General features: G+C 41.0%; 1 protein-coding gene across 1 annotated transcript in view; it reads left to right on the top strand.

The window, feature by feature from the left end:
• LOC139713667 (cilia- and flagella-associated protein 65-like) overlaps nucleotides 1-17,168 on the top strand; it is a 33,848-nt gene extending 16,680 nt beyond the window's left edge. The window contains 17 exon segments of the mRNA XM_071625368.1: nucleotides 581-1,010; nucleotides 1,656-1,853; nucleotides 2,689-2,773; nucleotides 3,621-3,779; nucleotides 4,528-4,716; nucleotides 5,606-5,662; nucleotides 5,664-5,720; nucleotides 6,319-6,501; nucleotides 6,503-6,622; nucleotides 7,806-7,922; nucleotides 8,496-8,615; nucleotides 10,801-11,108; nucleotides 11,416-11,544; nucleotides 12,423-12,576; nucleotides 13,386-13,570; nucleotides 15,177-15,275; nucleotides 16,829-17,168. Coding sequence (XP_071481469.1) covers nucleotides 581-1,010; nucleotides 1,656-1,853; nucleotides 2,689-2,773; nucleotides 3,621-3,779; nucleotides 4,528-4,716; nucleotides 5,606-5,662; nucleotides 5,664-5,720; nucleotides 6,319-6,501; nucleotides 6,503-6,622; nucleotides 7,806-7,922; nucleotides 8,496-8,615; nucleotides 10,801-11,108; nucleotides 11,416-11,544; nucleotides 12,423-12,576; nucleotides 13,386-13,570; nucleotides 15,177-15,275; nucleotides 16,829-17,168 — 2,930 coding nt within the window.
• The last annotated feature ends 571 nt before the right edge of the window (nucleotides 17,169-17,739 follow it).

The raw sequence follows: 17,739 nt of genomic DNA on the forward strand, positions 1-17,739 counted from the left end.
TCATGGGTTAATGTTGCACTTGTCTGACTCTGAGTAGAAATGCATTCACTGTATTTAGCTGCGTCCACTGTTGATTTGCTCTTGTAAATTCATTTTGAAACCCAGGACACTTGCCAGACAAACATGCTTTGTTCCCTTGGCAATTTTGCACTTCAAGTGTGCCTAAGTTGAGATATTTCCATGATTGCTATCATCTTAGGTATGTCTTAGTAATGGGTTAGCTTCTCAATATAGTGCAGTCTTGCCGAATTTTGCTTGTGTCACTGAGTGTGTAAGATGCCAGATTGGTCAATTTTATAACCGTGAAGTACCCAGTGAATTCTACCATTGTAATGATATAAAGCCAACTTGGCAATGAGTTTCATGATGAGATAATCTTTAGATAAAATGAATTAAAATGGGTTTCATAGAATCTGAACAGAAATGCTGGTTATCCGGCAGATCCCTTAATTCAAGCCTTGGCATTTGATTTGTGTCCCTGTTTATACAATAGTGTTTTGTAGATCTCCTGAGACCACTAAGCATCATCAACATGCAATCAAACACTTAAATAAAATGAGCCATTAACTTTGTCTTTCAGCGCTGACGCTGGATAGAACTCGTGACATCCTGCCAGCACGTTCCCGACGGGTCATCCGCACCACAGTGCGACCAGAGCGTCGCCTCGGCTACACGTTCACCATCAGCTACCGGCTCCTGACCCCGTCCATCCCAGACCTTGAGATGAGAAGGAAGAAGGAAGAGGAGGAGGAGGAGGAGGAGGGGAAGCAGGAGGAGGGGCGTGGCCCCCAGGAGGGCGGTGGAGCCTCTGAGGTAGCATCCAACAAGAGTCAGAAGACGCTGAGTGAGGAGGAGGGCTCCCTCGTGCCTATCAGTGAGGACAGTCACGCCCTGTGCGAAGTGACTGCCGTCGGTGTCTATCCCACACTCCAGATCACCGATGCCCGTTGCTATGGCAGCGCTGCAGGCATCAGTAAAGCCAGACTCTGGAGTCTCTTCTCCCTTGACAGGTAAGCATTCACTACCATTACCTTAACCCCACCATTACCATTACCGGTAAATCTGCAATTGAGTGCAAATATCAAATTGCATCTCATTAAACTATAATATATGAAATAAGTGAAGGACCTGTTGATAGTGTTTTGTGATTGTTCACCTAATTTTATTGATTGAGATCTCTCTTTTTTTAGCTTGCTTTGATATGCTATATGACTCACGTCACAGAAAATTGTTTTCATATGTTGAGAATCAGTAGGATGATAATGTACCCACAAGTATATATGCAGCAAAATACAATGCATTCATCAGAATATGTCTTGTAGTGATAAATGAAAATCATCTAAGCAGTCCTGTTTTGTTTTCAGACAGCGAAAAATAAAAATTGATCATGATATATCTTATGTTGATATATGTGTCAGATGTGCATACATCAAACTGCAGAGCTATCAAAATAGTTTCAATTTGATTTGTCTGGTTAATCGTTTCAGATCATATCTTCTGATATGAAATGTCCTATGAAATGACCTATATATGTCCAGGCACTAATTCTGCAAATCACAAGTGTTGATGGTCATTGTGCTTTTCCTCCTGTCACGGGACACATGTAATATAAAGATCTGTTTCACATTTGTCCACTGCCTGTCCCTTCCCACCAGCTTGAACAGTTGCCTGGACTCTGACCCGTGCCAAGAGGAGCTCATCTTCTCCCGCATTACCAGGCACAATATGCGACGCAAGGCGGTGGTGCTCACCCGTGCCATCCTGGACTTCAACTTCAGCGCCTCGCCGGTCGGCGCTGAGGAGTGCCTGGTGCACCTCATGCTGGAGAATACGGGCACTGTGGACGCTGAGTGGTAAGTTACCTCTAACCCTTCTTGTTGTTTGTCATAAGGCTGGCCATTCCTTCAAGCTATGCTTGGTACGGCTGCCATTTGCACTTTCTGTACCTGTAATTACTGGTATCTGTATTCCCTGATGCATGATCAACTTAATCCATTTATATATTTTTGTTTGAGTTATAGTTTGTCATTGCTGTACCTTACAACAATGTCTGTCTCAGAGTAGTAATATATTTTGATGTGCCCCTGAGATATAGCCCAAACATTACTGTGATTACTAGTTCCATCATATTGTCATCTATGAGACAAATAAATTAACCAATGTGCAGATGTATTGCCGGGTGATTGAAATATAGTGAAGTGCCCTATTTGAAATACACTTTCAATACCGTACGGTCTCAAATTACATTACTTCAGCCCTCGATCTTTTTGATAGGTTGAATTCAAGAAAGATGAAAAATTATTCACCTCTGTCCAAGATGTTTAAACTCTGTAATGATGTTCACTCAAAGAAAGTTAGTGTGTGCCCATGCTTGTTTTCCCATCTGTTTGTCTTTATATCCATTATTAACTGATCTCATGATGACAAATATCTTTGTGCTCTGCTAGGGAATTTTGTTCTTTGTTGTCACAAAGTTTTGTTCATATGTTGTATGGAAAATTGAGTTACTTCAGTTCAATGCTTGGGACTTTGCTGGTGTCTCTTCATGGCCAAGTTTGTTATGTATCAAGATTGCTGTTCCAATTGTCACTGTGTCCTCCTTCCTGATATTTTATTCTTTCTTTCATTCATCATTGATTGGTTGGTTTATTTGTTCATTTATTCTTTCCTTCCTTCTTTCCATCCCAGGGCATTCCTGTTTCCCACTGACCTGCAGCTTGAGATGGAGTACTGGGCTGAGACTGGAGAGTTTGACAATGATGAGCTGCACGAGGTAGGTGGAGACACACAGCTGCCACACTCCAATTCTAGGAACAAGGCAGTCCCACATGTTGCATCTTATGTGATGTGAACAACCTCGTTTACGTTTATAAAATCACTAATAGCATACTCCAGGATCTTATCACATCATAATATTTGCCATCACTTTGATGTAATATACATTGTAATACTTACTCACTACAGATGGCTGATTTCAGTGACTGTTTTAATGCTGTTTCTTTGTGCAGTTTGGAGCTGTTGAGTTTAAGACTTATATACCATGGAAGAGCTGTAACACCAAATCTGTATCAATGTCATTATTACTGTTATTACTTTCTAGATTATGATGATCATTATGATCATCACTTTGTTCATGTCCAGATGTAAATTTAGGTTGTCTGTCAAATGGAAATGTCAATAGGCATTTAGTAGACAAGCTATGGTACCTATATGGAGTCTTTTGATGTGGAAAAAGACAGTCATTGCACAAACAAAAATGTTGGCCTTGTAAAGAGTGGATAAGTCACACCTGGGTGTGATAATCTCTTCATGATATTGACTACTACATGTGTTTCTGTCAGTCTTGATATCTTTGTATGAATAGTCCCTTGAGGGAGTAGAAAAATGTAATAATTAGTGCCCACTCAGTAAATAATGCATCTAGTTTATTCATGTTCTTGGTATTGTATAATTGTTTTACAAAGATTACTTTAAATATTAAAAAGATATATACCTATACTTTCACTGGAAAATTGTGTGATATGCGAGTATTTTTTTAAGAATTATTATTAATTGTTTGCTAACAGAGCTGTAGTATGATAGACGTGTTTTATTCTTGTTTTGCCTGTTTTGGCTCTTAGATGCGCATCATGGACAATAAGCTGTTCACAGTGGAGCCCAACAAGGGCAACCTGGCACCCGGTCAGTGTCAGACGGTCACTCTGACCTACGCCCATGACTTTGCCGGCACCGACCGCCTCCCCGTCCTCTTCAAGATCATGAGGGGCAGAGAGGTCCTGGTAAGACACCCTAACCTGGGCGTGGCAGTGTAGGGCCAATAACCCCAATTCTCAGTTTGAAATTAGTAATGAAGCTAATGTCATTTAGACCAACGTGTTTGTTAAAAATGTAGATCAGCAGTTGCGATCTTACAAATTTCATTTGTACCGAGGGAGACAAGTTTAAAAAAAATCATACCATAACTACGCCCCTCTGCTTAATAATCTTTTGCTTTTAATGTGAACATGTTTCGACTGATGCCATTTGAGAAATTTCAAAGTTACTTGACTAATGACTCCATCCTAAGTTGCAGATTTGGAGAAGAATTACTCTCCATTAAAGATGCAGTTGTACCAGTATGCAATATCTGTTGTGATTGGCTTTGGCACTACCTAGAAACAATGTTTACTTTATTATGCAACAAAAATCATGATGTCCATCCTTTCTAAACCTAAAACTGGCAAATTCATCTCTCCTGATATTCTCCCCCTCAAATTTTCCTCTGAATTGGTAATTGTGCACAGCTGAAAATGATAGTTTTCCATATTACCTGTAAGCAGAAGAAAATGGAGTCGTGTATATATTAAAAAAAAAAAAAAACCTCATCTGACTCCAGGACATTCCCATATTTATCATGAAGAATTTAACACTGCATTCTTCTGACTTGTGAGTTGTGAGTCTGTGACTGTTTGTCAAATGTACAAAGTTTTTTGTTTGTCGCATACACAATGAACACTGCATTGCTTACCTCTTTCTTCATTCTGCCAGCTCAACTTCACGGGAGTGACGGTGAACGAGTCGCGCCGCTACGTCCACTTCCCCAGCAACAAGCACATGTTCTCCCCCGTGCCCATAGGGGGCGTCATCAACCCCAAGCAGGTCTACGAACTCTACAACGGCGGCAGCATGGAGGTCATGTACCAGCTGGACCTGACAGCCCTGGAACTGATCCAGGAGGTATGGTGGAACTACGCTCTTGTTAAGGAGCGACTGTGGCTTAGTTGATATGACTGCAAGGTCCTTGGTCTAAGTTTCTTGGCTGCAGCTTTTGTGCTCTTAAGCAGGGCCTGATGCTAACTTTCTTCTCTGATGGCCCATTTGGGCCACAATAAATTCTATAGATGTGAAATTATGGTGCCCCCCCCCCCCCAAAAAAAAAAAAAAAATGTATTTGCTAGAAGTAAATGGAAGCATAAAATCCATTTTGAATATTGGTTGCCCGATCAGGCCACCAAAAAGATAAACTGTTTGGAAATATGGTGGCCCGATATCAATTTTTAGTGGCCCCGAGCCCATGTTGACCCCTGCATTAGACATGGCACTATGTCCTCATTGCCTAGTTCTTCGGAAGGGACGTAGGAAGCTGTCAGTCACATTGTTGCTTGCTTGTAAGCATTCAGTGCTTCTCGGCGGCCATGTAAACCAAATCGTAATTCAGCTTGATTCTTAGTGTAAATCTACACAGAAGATCCACACATTGGTCTTGATGTACAGAAGGCCCAATCAACATTTTTTATTTTTTTCATTTAATTTGTCGGGCAGCATGTCCCAGATTGTAGTCAATGACAAGGTATAAAATGAAAGGATGATCCATCTTCAGCCATCTTCGTACCTTTTGTGCTCAACCAAATGTCTCAACCTGTGGTGGGAGTTTCTTAGTTACTTCTTGGAAGCAGTCCTTATTTTTGCAGAGTTTACATTATTCACAGAATTGCTTGTGTTCTGGCTTAGAGGTTGTTGAATTCAAAGGTAAATGTGGTGTAGTTTAGTGCTTTGACACATAATTAACATGTGTGTATAATCTCGATGTGCTTCAACTGTGTCTCTGCCCATGTTCCTTCCACAGGAAAACTTCAACCACAAGATCTTTGAGTGCCTTAATCCCAAGGGAGTTATTCCATCGGGGAAAGACGGCCAACATTGAGTGGATCTTCTCCCCTCTTGAGGCAAAGACTTACATGGTAAGAGTTGCAGAATGATTACAGATCTCCCCAAATAGCAGAGCCAATAAGTTCTTGCAAATTTTGGTGTGCACAGTGCTTGCCTATGTATGTATTGACACAAAAATGTTGGCCAACATAGAGCGTGCTATAAAGTGCGGATTGCCTACAGCTATAGATGTCATGATTCTTAGGTTCACAGGGTGTGATAATGAGATAAACCGCATTGAAAATGGCTCCACACTTGTTTGAAAATTAGACAATGAAAGGTATAAGTACACAAGATTGAGTGTGAGAGCACAGCATTCCAATCTCTGGTAGGATGTACAACCAAAGGAAATGGCATGTCAGTATATTTCATACATGTGTATTTCAACGTGTTTCTTATAGTGTATTGTATTGTCTGAATTACCTAATGATGATGCTTAGTAAGTCAAAGACTTGTAGAGTGCCACTCAACAGACCCAATTCTGAGCTTGCCTGCAACTTAAGTGAAGTAGTTGAATTCTGTCTTAGTAAAGACAAGTGCTAAAGTGCACCACATTTCGTGCTCTGGTATGATCGCGTGTGGTAAGACATTTTAGCTTGACTGGTATCTAAATCAATTTTTCCGCCCTAGGTTGATGTTCCCATCCACATCATCGGTGGCGACACGGCCCTGATCACATTTACAGGGGTCGGCTACGACAAGCGCACCATGGGCGACACGATGCCGGTGACAGACGGCACCGAGCTGGCGGGCGTGCCCTCCGTCCAGAGCATCCCCCTGAGGGAGCAGCTGATCTACGCCAGCGAGGAGCGGGGTGGCCTTTGGCAACCTTCCCCTCTTCAGCCAGCAGCGCAAGGCCATCTACCTCACCAACCGCTCCTCGAGTCACACGGTCTCCTTCGAGTGGTATGTCACCACCGAGGACGACACGCAGGTGGGTGGGACTCGCAAGGATTTTGTAAAGTCTGGACACCATAAATGAAGACCACTCCATGGTGTAAACTCGCCTGTCACTTTATTAATGTGATGCCTGTGTTTGTTCTCACACATAGTTGCATAAGGTCATATGGTATGGTATGGTAGCCTTCAAACTGAATGTAGCGACATTACAGGTTTTTCAGCTGATTCACAAGATGAATCCACAAATAATTTGTCCTCTTGCTTTGAAATCATACAGTCATTCAAGTAGCTAGAGAAAGTACAGTATTGTGTTTCTCAAATGAATTATTCTTGCCTTGAGTTGTTTTGTTATTGCTATGGCAAATTACCCTTCATTGACGTACTGTAGAAGTGGTTTCTTTCGTGGTGGTTTTATTTTCGCGCTTTGAGGTTGAACCGCAAATTTAACATCACGCGAAAATGTTTTGAACTCGCCGCTTGTTACAACGCTATTGCGCACATGCACACACAAAGATTCCGCGCATTGAGTGTATTGATGGTCAACACACACACTGCGATACCGCGCAATGTAAGTACAGGCATGTTATAAAGTACTCGAGAGATGGGATTTCAGGTAAGCCTGCCTTTGATTTTAATTTCTATTTAATAAATAAAAGAATAATTGGATTATAGTTTGGGTTTTCATGTACAAAATAAAGCAGTGTTTGCTGACCGTGAATTCACAGATTTTTCCGACCATGAATTTAAACGCTCGCGAAAAAGTCGGCACCGATGGAAACCGCGAAAGTATCTGTACGCGAAAGAAACCACTTTTACAGTATCTCTCTGCTGACAGATGAGAAAGCAAATTGTGTTATAATGCAGTGTATTCTCCAGCTATCCTTATTTATGTCATTAGTGCAGCTTTAGTTCATCTAACTTTGTGATGGGTAATTTTTACATAAGCAATGATGTGATTGTCCATTTCTCTCACCATGTTTCATTTAGAACAGTGATATTCATGACGTAAGATACAGGAATCACCAACAAGATTTTATTCATTTTTTGAAAAAAGGGAAGAAAAGAAAGTTCATTTAAGATGGTGAAACATTTGTGGATCTGACATGGGTACAGAGGAGTGCAGAGTTGAGAGAAAGTGGTGAAAGTTTCATGTTTAACTGGCAAAAAAAAGAAGAAGAAGACAGAATTGACGTTTTTCCTCCTTCCTCCTCCTTCAGGTACTGGACATAGTGCCCTCACAGGGCACACTTCACCCTGGACAGGGCTGTATGTGTAAGGTGGTCTTCACCGCCGCTGGAGAGCCTTCCTTTTATGACCTGGATGTTGTATGTGAGGTAGGATTTTTAATCTATTTATTTATTCATTTTGTTATTATTATACTATTTTTTTAACCAATTGAAAGTAAGACTCAGGCCCTCCTTGATGTTGATATGTAAGAACTTCCCCCGAGTTATACTATGATTATGACTTATTAATACAAGCAAAGGTTTGATCTCAACTTTCTCATGTCCAATATTTTTCTCGTTCTCAGCTACAAAAATCAAAAACACAAACCAAACAACAAGTGAGAAAGACTTCTCAGATTAACTCTGTCAGGATGTCAGATTTTTATATATATATAAAAAAAAAAGAATCATTCCAGATTTCATCAACATCTTATGCCTTCTGATACTTCACATTCACTAATAACTGGAAAACAGGGGCTACCTAATAATGATAACACTGTATGATCATGAGCATTCACAAGAAAGACTCTCAATGATTCGTACACTTTCTGTCATCAGTTAAAGTCCTACAGATATACGATGCATACATGGTTACAAATAAACATCATCCCAGAGACCCAAATCATTTCACTATTTCATGTAAAGCCCTGTTATTCCGTATGATTGCGTGTTCTTATGCAGGTCACAGACGAAACCGTTATGGCCGAGTACAAGAAGGAACTGACTGAGTGGGAGGCGGAGAGAGAACGCCAAAAGTACGAGTTCACCATCACTGAGTTCAGCGATGACTCCAACAAGGAAGTAAGTGAAACTTGGAGTCTTGGAGACAAATTTCCGACTGCAGCCACGGCTAGATGTGATGGGTTTCCCTCCAGTGGTACACTTTTCACATGAGTAGATTTTACACTGCATACACATTGGCACGAATATGTGCGTGTGCATGTACATAATTATGTGTTTGGGTGTGTCCGTGTATTTGTGCCGTTTAGGGAGCAGTTAAAATGCTGGAAAAAATCATTTAAAGCAAAATTTATTCAAAAGTTGGTTTTCTTTTGTGTGTGTGTGTGTGTGTGTGTGTGTGTGTGTGTGTGTGTGTGTGTATAATGTTGTTATTGAGCAGTTCCAGAGGAGACCAAACTCACATATCTTAATAGCGTTGTTATGGAAGCTCATACTGTGCTTTTAGCCATTAGATCCCCTAGGTCTGATTTCATGAATGATGTTAGGGTAGCAGTGGTAGAATAGCAACATCATGTTGCAGCAGCCAGTCAGGAAACTGGATTCTTGTAGTTACCTTGACACTTGCCATTACAGCAAGAGTTGCTGCCTACTGCAGCAACTTTCTGTAAAATGGAGCCCTAGTAAGTCATAACCCTTTGTTAATTGTAGAGCGTCATGACATTTCATAGACAGTAGAGGGCTCTCTTTGCTTCCACGTTATGGTTTGTGTAATTCGTGGTCCTGTTGTGTTTTATATACATTCAAATAATAACAACAGCAACAACTGTAGAATGATTCAAGTTTTATGTGCCACGTTCGCATGTTCGACTCAGTTGACGGCATGCCAACCTCGCATATTCTGCTCAAACGCACAAACCCGCCCAATCCGATCGACAAATCGCCAAATGCCGCGGTACAATGAAAGCGTTTCTTGCGCTTCCGTTCCTCTCACATATAGCTCACATATACATGTAGCTTGCATTTTATGTGGTGATTGACTATATCAAGAGGTGTTTCCTACTGGGTTTGCGTGTAAATTGTAGGTTCCTGTCTCTGTTTTGTGTGCAAAAGTCAATCCTTTTTTTCAGTAATGTAGCTACAGGTCATGCGAAAGAAAAACAATCATAGATTTGTCATACAATGATACATCGCAGGAAAGTTGGCATTTTCTCTACAACTGTACTCACTATTTGTCCAGCTCAACAGAAATCTAAAGAAGTTACATAGACTTGAAAACAGAATGTTTTCTCAAAGCATGACCACGTTAGTGTCTCAGAATAATGTGGCACACAGGGGGTTTCCTCCATGGCACATGAAGAGTTAAATGCAGCATGCACAGACAGTATGCAAAATTTCAGAGAATATTTTATGTCTGGCTGCACAACCACGAGAGTCTAGGAGCCATGAGTTGATTCAAGCTTGTCCTGCGTGGTAATACTGTAAAATCAGAAATTTTCTCATGCACTTTAATTGTGTGAATTTCACAAGAACCAAGCTTTGCAAAATTAAAATGCGCACTAATGTTCTAATTTACATTCTATGCATTTGAATGCCAGTGGCAATTTGCGAAAATGTCATGCCACAAAAAGGCCATGCCACAAAAAGGCCATCTGCTCCATTTCGCAAAAATGTCAAGCCGCAAACATTACTTGCTGTATAGTACTGTATTTTCATGCACGCAAACCATCATGGAGACTAGCACAAACAAATATCGTCACTCTTAAAGATTTAATCAAAGAAACATCCAGTTCTGGTTATTCCTTGATATCGAACACTGAGAAGTATGCAATTCAGAGCAAAGTGGTATAGCAACAATTGTATACAGTTGATATCAGGGTTCCCAGCCCATCAGGGAAATCAGGGAAATTATTTTACTTTTTTCCAGTCAGGGAAAAGTCAGGGAATTTGATAAAAATGCCTCTAATCAGGGAAGAGTCAGGGAATTTTGAATGGCCCCAAAATTGAAAGTAGTCAGTAAGACTCTGGTATACTTTGTTGCGTATCAAAACAACATCCATTAGATGAAACTGGATGAAAATTGGATGTGAAACCGGAAATGAGTTAAAATAGTTATCATGGAAATTTGATACTTCATCAGGGAAAAATCAGGGAGAAATCAGGGAATTTTGTTTTCTTGAAATGCTGGGAACCCTGGATATGCAAAAGTTACCACCCCTTCCCCCTCCCCCCCCCCCTCCTTCACTCTGAAGGGCAGTAGGCATACTCTCAGTAACTGTAGTCTACTGTGTTTGCCCACACCTTGCAGGATGGTGGAACTGGGTCCGGCAAGGGGCGCAGCAAGCGGGAGCGCACTCTGGCGCGGGACTCGCCCCCTCCTAGCGAGGAGTTCAAGCGTTACCAGACCCTGCCACCCATCAAGCACGTCAAGAACGAGAAGGAGGTCGACGAGCAGTACCGGCGTGAGCACACGGCCGACGATGGTAGCCAGCTGTGGCCAAAGCCTGTCAAGCCTGACCCCTTCATCATGCACCTTGGCGTCACGGGCCGCACCCACACCATCGCAGAGTTCCAGAGCAACTTCCCCAACGAGGTCCAAAAGTTTTTCATCGACAGGTACGGTGCCCTTTTGAGATTCACTTTGAAACAAATTCCATGTTGAAGTCAGGGTTGGGGAAGGAAACTGCACAGAGATCCAAATTTTAATAACTAGATTCCAGAAAGACCCCTATACTGGTAACTTCAAGCAAAAATAAATTGCTTTTATGATCCAGCAAACCTTGTGCTGCTGCCATTTTTGTGGATATGATAGTTCATAATCCTGACAGCAAATGTTCAGTCATATACAGTCTCTTTGCTCTATGCAGCGAGAGGGAATTTAAACAAACAAGAAAGAAAAATCTGACTTGCTTTCTGTCCTCAGGAACATGAGTGAACGAGTAAAGACGAGCAGCAAGACCAGCCGACCCAAGCTGGATGACACCATGATGCCCATCGACTGTAGTGAGGAGGAGACCACCACAGTGGGCGGAGTCATGAGCACCATTGTCAGGTATGGTTGCCATGTCAACAAGATTTTATTTTTTTTTTGCCTGAGTTGGTGTGAATGTATATATGAGTGTGTGTGTGTGTGTGTGTGCATGTGTTTATTCCTCTTATAACTTTGAAGGAAATGACAGATGAAATGAAGTCTTAGTAAGATGTATAGAAATGAAAAGTGTGTTTCTGTGAGCAAACTGTTATAAAAAAAAAAATGTATGTGTGTGCGTAAGAGAAAGAAAGGAATAGATAGTAGGGAGAGTGAGATGATTTTTATGTCTGTCGCATTTTTTATGCCACATCAAACTTTTTCACAAGAATCCACAGAAGGCTGTGACTGAGAAGCTTCTTCATTTTGTTGTTTTGTAGCCTTGTAGATGTGATCTCATAATGAAATAAATTCATAAATGCATTGCTTTCAGTTACCAAATCAGTGCTCACACCTATATAACTCTTGACCACTCTAGATCTTCACCAATATAAACTAAATACTAACAGTTTTATGGTACTCTATTTCATAGAATTATTTGAGAACAGTCACAAAAAGTAGATAGGTGAATTGAATGGAGCAAGCAAGCAAATGCTTAGCTCACATGATCATCTTTATAGGAACTGTGATGCATAAAAACTGTAACAAGCCATTTGCAGGATTGAAATGCGTAGATGAGAAAAGCTCCTCCTCTCTTGTGTGTACCACGATAAGATTCGAAGAAGCTTAATTTACATTGGTGAGGTTTTTCTGTGTTGAATGGAGAGAGTCACGCAGAAGGAGCCAGAATTGTTTGCATCCTCTCTTACAGATGGTGGCATGATACTTTTTGAACCCCCTCTCTCTCCCCCACCCTGTTAATGTGTGACTTTCTATTTTCTATCTGGCATATAATCCTGCAGGGCCCTTTTGGATGACCATGACTTCCACGAGGCACTGAGAGACATTCCCAGGGAGCCCATCCCTTACTTCACTCAGTTTGGTGACAGGCCGCAGTCCCTCTCCAGAATGGAAGATCTCAAGATGGACACGCCCCCTCCCTCGCAAGCCCTGCAGGTGAGCGATGACGGATAATGGGGTCCTTTGAGAGAGGGCGATCTTCATTGTAAACTAGACGACACTGGGGGCACAATGTTAACGGATGGCGTTAGAATGTGTCAGTTGGGTAAAGCGTAGATGCTGATGGAGTTAGAATGCGTCGAGGGTAAAGTGTAAACAGATCTTTAAGAATTTGTTAAGGTGAAAGTGAAGATGCTCATGAAGTAAGATGTGCCGAGGGCAAAGCGTAAACAGACGGCGTAAGAATTTGTCAAGGTTAAAGTGTAGACACACAATGAGTAAAAACTTGTCAAAGGCAGAGCATAAACATATGGTGAGAAAATTTGTCAAGGGCTAAGTGCAGATTGTTTCACCCACCAGAAACTGTGTTGTGTATTTAGGTGCCATGCTATTCAGTATAAAAGTTTGTATGTGGCTCAGTGTAAGATAACCTGTTAAAGTTGAGAGGGCCATAAATATAGTGCATTAGCTCCAGGGATAGCCTGCTATCACCATAATCAATCCAGTCATTATGGGTAAACATACTGTGGTTTAGAACAGCAGAACTGTACTTTGCTTTAGTCTTAGTACTTGATATCCAATTCCAGAAATTGACTGAGAAAATATGACATACTTGCTGTTCCTCTTCTTCCCATAAAATCTGATTATTCAGACTTCTGCATGCAAATAAGCGTCTTTACAATCAAATGAAAAGATTTGGTTTAATTAGCATCATTGATACATGTATGCTCTACATTTTATGTCCCTTGGTATTGTAATTTCTTCTAACTCTGGTTTCATTTGTTCTTTTTTGTATCTCTGACTAGGAGGATGTCACTTCTTCTCGTAGCCCCACCAAGACGGTACAGATTGAGGCTCAGTATTCAGAGGGGGAGCTGGCAGAGGATGAAATGGCAGAACAGCATGGCTCGGAGGGCACCAGGGCTTACTCGCCTCCTGAGCAGCCTCCCTCTGCCCAAGCTGGAGACGAAGTTGCTCTCATTCCATCAAGGTACTTGCACATACCAAAAATACAAAAGGAAAAAAGAAACCAAATTCCATGATACAAGTAGTATTAGATCAAAGCAACACATACGTTTGTGCGAAATGGAATATGCATTGTTTCCATGGATATTTCATATTCAGTCAGAAAAACAAGAAGGCTTGTAAGAGTAAAGAAAGTATTTGAGCATACTTTTTTTTTTAATGATGCCCTATCATTTGTACAAGTTGTGGAAATTTTATTTTTTTTTGCAAGGAACAATGTTTATTTGGAATCTCCTTTTTTTTTTACACAAACTAAAACCAGAAAAAAATGAAAAAGTTTTTACACTGAAAAGGGAATCCAACCAATATATTTTCTTTTTCATTAATGTCCTTGATGTTACATTAGATTAAAGCAATGACAGCAAATTTTTTATTCTTTATATTGAAACGTTTTACATGTGAATGTTTTCTAGGTGGCTTGTTGAAGCTTAGAAAATAAAATGAAAATTAAATCACTTGTGATAGTAATCTTAACCCTAACTAGGCCGGGCTATTTAGGTAGTTGATAGAGCCGGGGGGGGGGCCTCCCAGGCCCCCCCTCCAGATCTCGGCCGTCGACCGCGCGATCGGGACGAAAATTGGCACACACATTGCCTATGATGTAATCTAAAATGTTTTGAAGTTAATTTTTCAAAAAATTATCATTTATGCTAAATTATGCTAATTTATGCATAATGATGCATGAAATCAGACTATTTGGTATAAATCACAATAACGCGATCGCGACGAAAATTGGCACACACATTGCCTATGATGTAATCTAAAATATTTTGAAGTTAATTTTTCAAAAAATTATCATTTATGCTAAATTATGCTAATTTATGCATAATGATGCATGAAATCAGACTATTTGGTATAAATCACAAAATAAAGCTCAAAACAGGCACATTTTTTTGTGTAGATATTCTTTTTAGTGTCCTTAGCAAATGTAATTAAAAAGATTGTGATATCAGAAAAAATTCTTAAGTATTTTATTGTTTTTTTTAATTTCTTATGTATTTCCTTGTTTTTTCGACTTTATGTTTTTCATTGTTTTTTCAATGAAATTTGTCCGCGACATCGCTCCGAACGTGAAAATATGTTATTCATTGATTTTAATCAATAAAACACCAAAATAATCATGCTTTTATGAAATTTGCCTGTAAGCACAGTTTGCATTGAAATTGTACAGGAATTCACGTTTTTGAGCAATTTTTGGTCTGACATGCATGTACATATTTATGCGTGACTTCAGAACCGTGTGCCCGGGCGTCGCAAATTTGGTGTCAAAAGATGCGGGAGACTTGAAAGAAAAAAGTCATGAAACATCGCGGCGATAGCTTTTTGCGATTGCGATACATCGCGCGGAACGTCGAGGGGGGGGGCCTCGGAGGCCCCCCCCCCCCGGCCTAGTTAGGGTTAAGACAAAAGAAAAAATGAATGACTGCTGCATTACATAGTGAAGATAGAGCTTAAATCTAGCGCAAATCAGGCGTAGTTGTCAAGGTGATTGCTATGATTTTTAAATGGCAAAGAAAAGTTTTCATCTCATTAGTTGATGTGTCCCACCATGTTCCCCTTTAACTCTGCAGATCTGTGCTGCAGTCATCTCCGGGAGGCCACACAGAGTATGACTACCAGCAGAGCTTGCGGGAGGAGAGGGAGCGGCTGCAGGAACAGAACCTCAAGAGGTCAGCTTTCTTCTAAAAGGGGTTTCATACCGGGCTTTACATAGAGTTTTGTAGTGTTGCGTGCAGTGACTACACAACTATACGTAACAGTACGCCGAGGGATGCCAAATATGTATGTGAGATGTACGCAAAAAGAATTTGAACATGTTCAATTTTTTTGCGTACATCTCACATACCTGTGTGTGAAATCCCGCTAAGTCAATTTACTATTGAAGCCATCTCTTCTGGTACTCTCTGATGTCACTTTGGCTTGTCTGTATGTCTGTCTGTTTGTATGTATGTATGTATGTCTGTCTTCTATTCTCTCTCACCCCCATCTCACCGTTTCTGTTTGTTATGTTTTTTGTTCTCAGTCTCTGTATCTCATTTGTCATTTTTCATCTCTTGAAATATTTTGTGGGGAGCACTGTGCAGCGGCGGATCCAGAGGGGGGTGCACCAGGCGCGCTCCCCCTCTTTAATTTTGTAAAGGCGCCTCCCCTGTACGGAATTCCTCCCACCACTGTGGCATAGTGGATAAAACTCTTTAGCTTTCAATCATAGTTCTCAACTTCATATCCTGTCACTTGCCCATGTCGGTGGACAAGATGTTTTTACCCATTAGGTCCATCTCGACCCTGGGTTTTAAGTTTGGTACCTGGCAATTCTAGGGTGATGATAATGGCAGGGTCCTCTTTCATCTGGTAGAGCAGGACAACACTGAAGAAGCTACCCTGCATAAAGTAGACCATTTCATTATTATTTTTATTCTTGTCCCTTGCTTCTTTCCATAGTCTGTGTTTCTTTTTACAGTGTCTTTATTTATCTGAACCTATGTTTATCTGTCACTGCTTGTGTCTTATTTCCTGTTTCAAAGCATTTTTCCTTTTTTCTCTATCTCTCTGAGCCGTTATTCCTGCCCGTAATGATCCACAGAGAAGGCAAACCCATTTTATCTAATGATAGTAGTAGCTTGCCATTACAATAAAATGATTATGGGTAGACAACATGTCTAGAGGTCCTTAAAGGGATGGTATAGTATCAGTGGAGCTGAGGATTTGGCTTTTATCTTTTTAAGAGATACCAATAAACCACTTATGAAATGGTACAGAGCATGCCATCCTAAGAGGAATTCAAAGTTTATTTGATGAAAATCAGTTTTGGAATGGCTGAGACATCCAAAAACAAAGTAAAACAAAGCGATCGTAATAAAATGTGGGTCACACATTTTATTAGTATTGCTCTGTTTTGGGTATCTCAGCCATTTCATGACCAATTTTCATCAAATAAACATTGAATTCCTCTTGGAATTACATGCTCTTTCATATTTCACAAGAGGTTTCTCATTATCTCACCCAAAAATGTTAAAATCCTGAAGTCAGGTGTCAACCAAAACTATACGAGCCCTTTAAGATCTTTGCTTTTTGCAGCATTCTGTCTAAGACCTGAATGACAAAAACTATCATGTCACTTTATTGGCATGTTGATACAGTGTATTTCATTTCTCATAAGTTTTTCCATGTGTGCAATGCATTTGAACTTTTCTTGGACTTTCTCTTGTAAATCCCATCACAGACTGCCAGAGTTTGCTACAAGCTTGGAGTCCGTCCTTGAGAACACCATCTTTAACGTCATCATGGAATCCTTCAGGGGCGAGGTGAACCTGTCCGCTCGACCCCGCCTCATTGCCCTGCCCCCATCCACCCCACCCCGTACCCCGCCCACGGGGCCCGGTGCCAAGCCAAAGCAGGCTGCTGCCGCCACCACGGTGGGGGGCAGGCCCGGATCGGGCAATGCCGGGGACAGGGTGGGCTCGGCAGGCAACGCACGAACAGACACGCCCAAGGTATCCGTCCAACTCGTGGACTCTCTGCAGAGGAGAGGCAGTGCTAGCTCCAAAGCATCCGTGAAGTAGATCTCAGCTGGCCCGCAACTTGTTGTAGGATGCACGTTCAGTTTACGTGGATTTGCACACAATTTCTGTTTCCCTATTCCCAAGTAGATGTGGAAGGTAGTCTCAATTTAAGTGTAAACACAGCAGGTAGTATTTATGTGTCTTAAAGGTTACATTGGTTTAGTTTCAGGTGATTTCTGCAAGATATCAGATGAAGATGCATTGCTGTGGAAGAGAAATGAGAAGTTTTTCCACTGTGTTGTCGAGAAGGGAAATACAATAAGACTACATTGTGCAAGTTTCTTGAATGTAATAGTCCCAGCTCTATATTTGTTTGTTTTGTTTGCACAGTATCACAGCTAAAGAGAAGAATGGTTTGGAAAAGAATTTGCATGCATAAGCCAGACAGGCTATAAAGTGATATGGGGAGGTAAGCGCATTATTTCGACTTCCTTAATGCTACCAAAGTGTGCATGGACCTACATGATGTTCATTGAGTTATGGAGATTAGCATACCGGTACCTGGCTCTACTCTGCGATGCACTGCTCAAAGACCCAGGAGGTGTTTCATAAAGCTGTTCTTAAAGTTATG

This window comes from Diadema antillarum, unplaced genomic scaffold, assembly GCF_040938485.1.
Source record: "Diadema antillarum isolate AM-2024a unplaced genomic scaffold, OU_Dant_1.0 seq00002028_RagTag, whole genome shotgun sequence".
NCBI lineage: Eukaryota > Metazoa > Echinodermata > Echinoidea > Diadematoida > Diadematidae > Diadema > Diadema antillarum.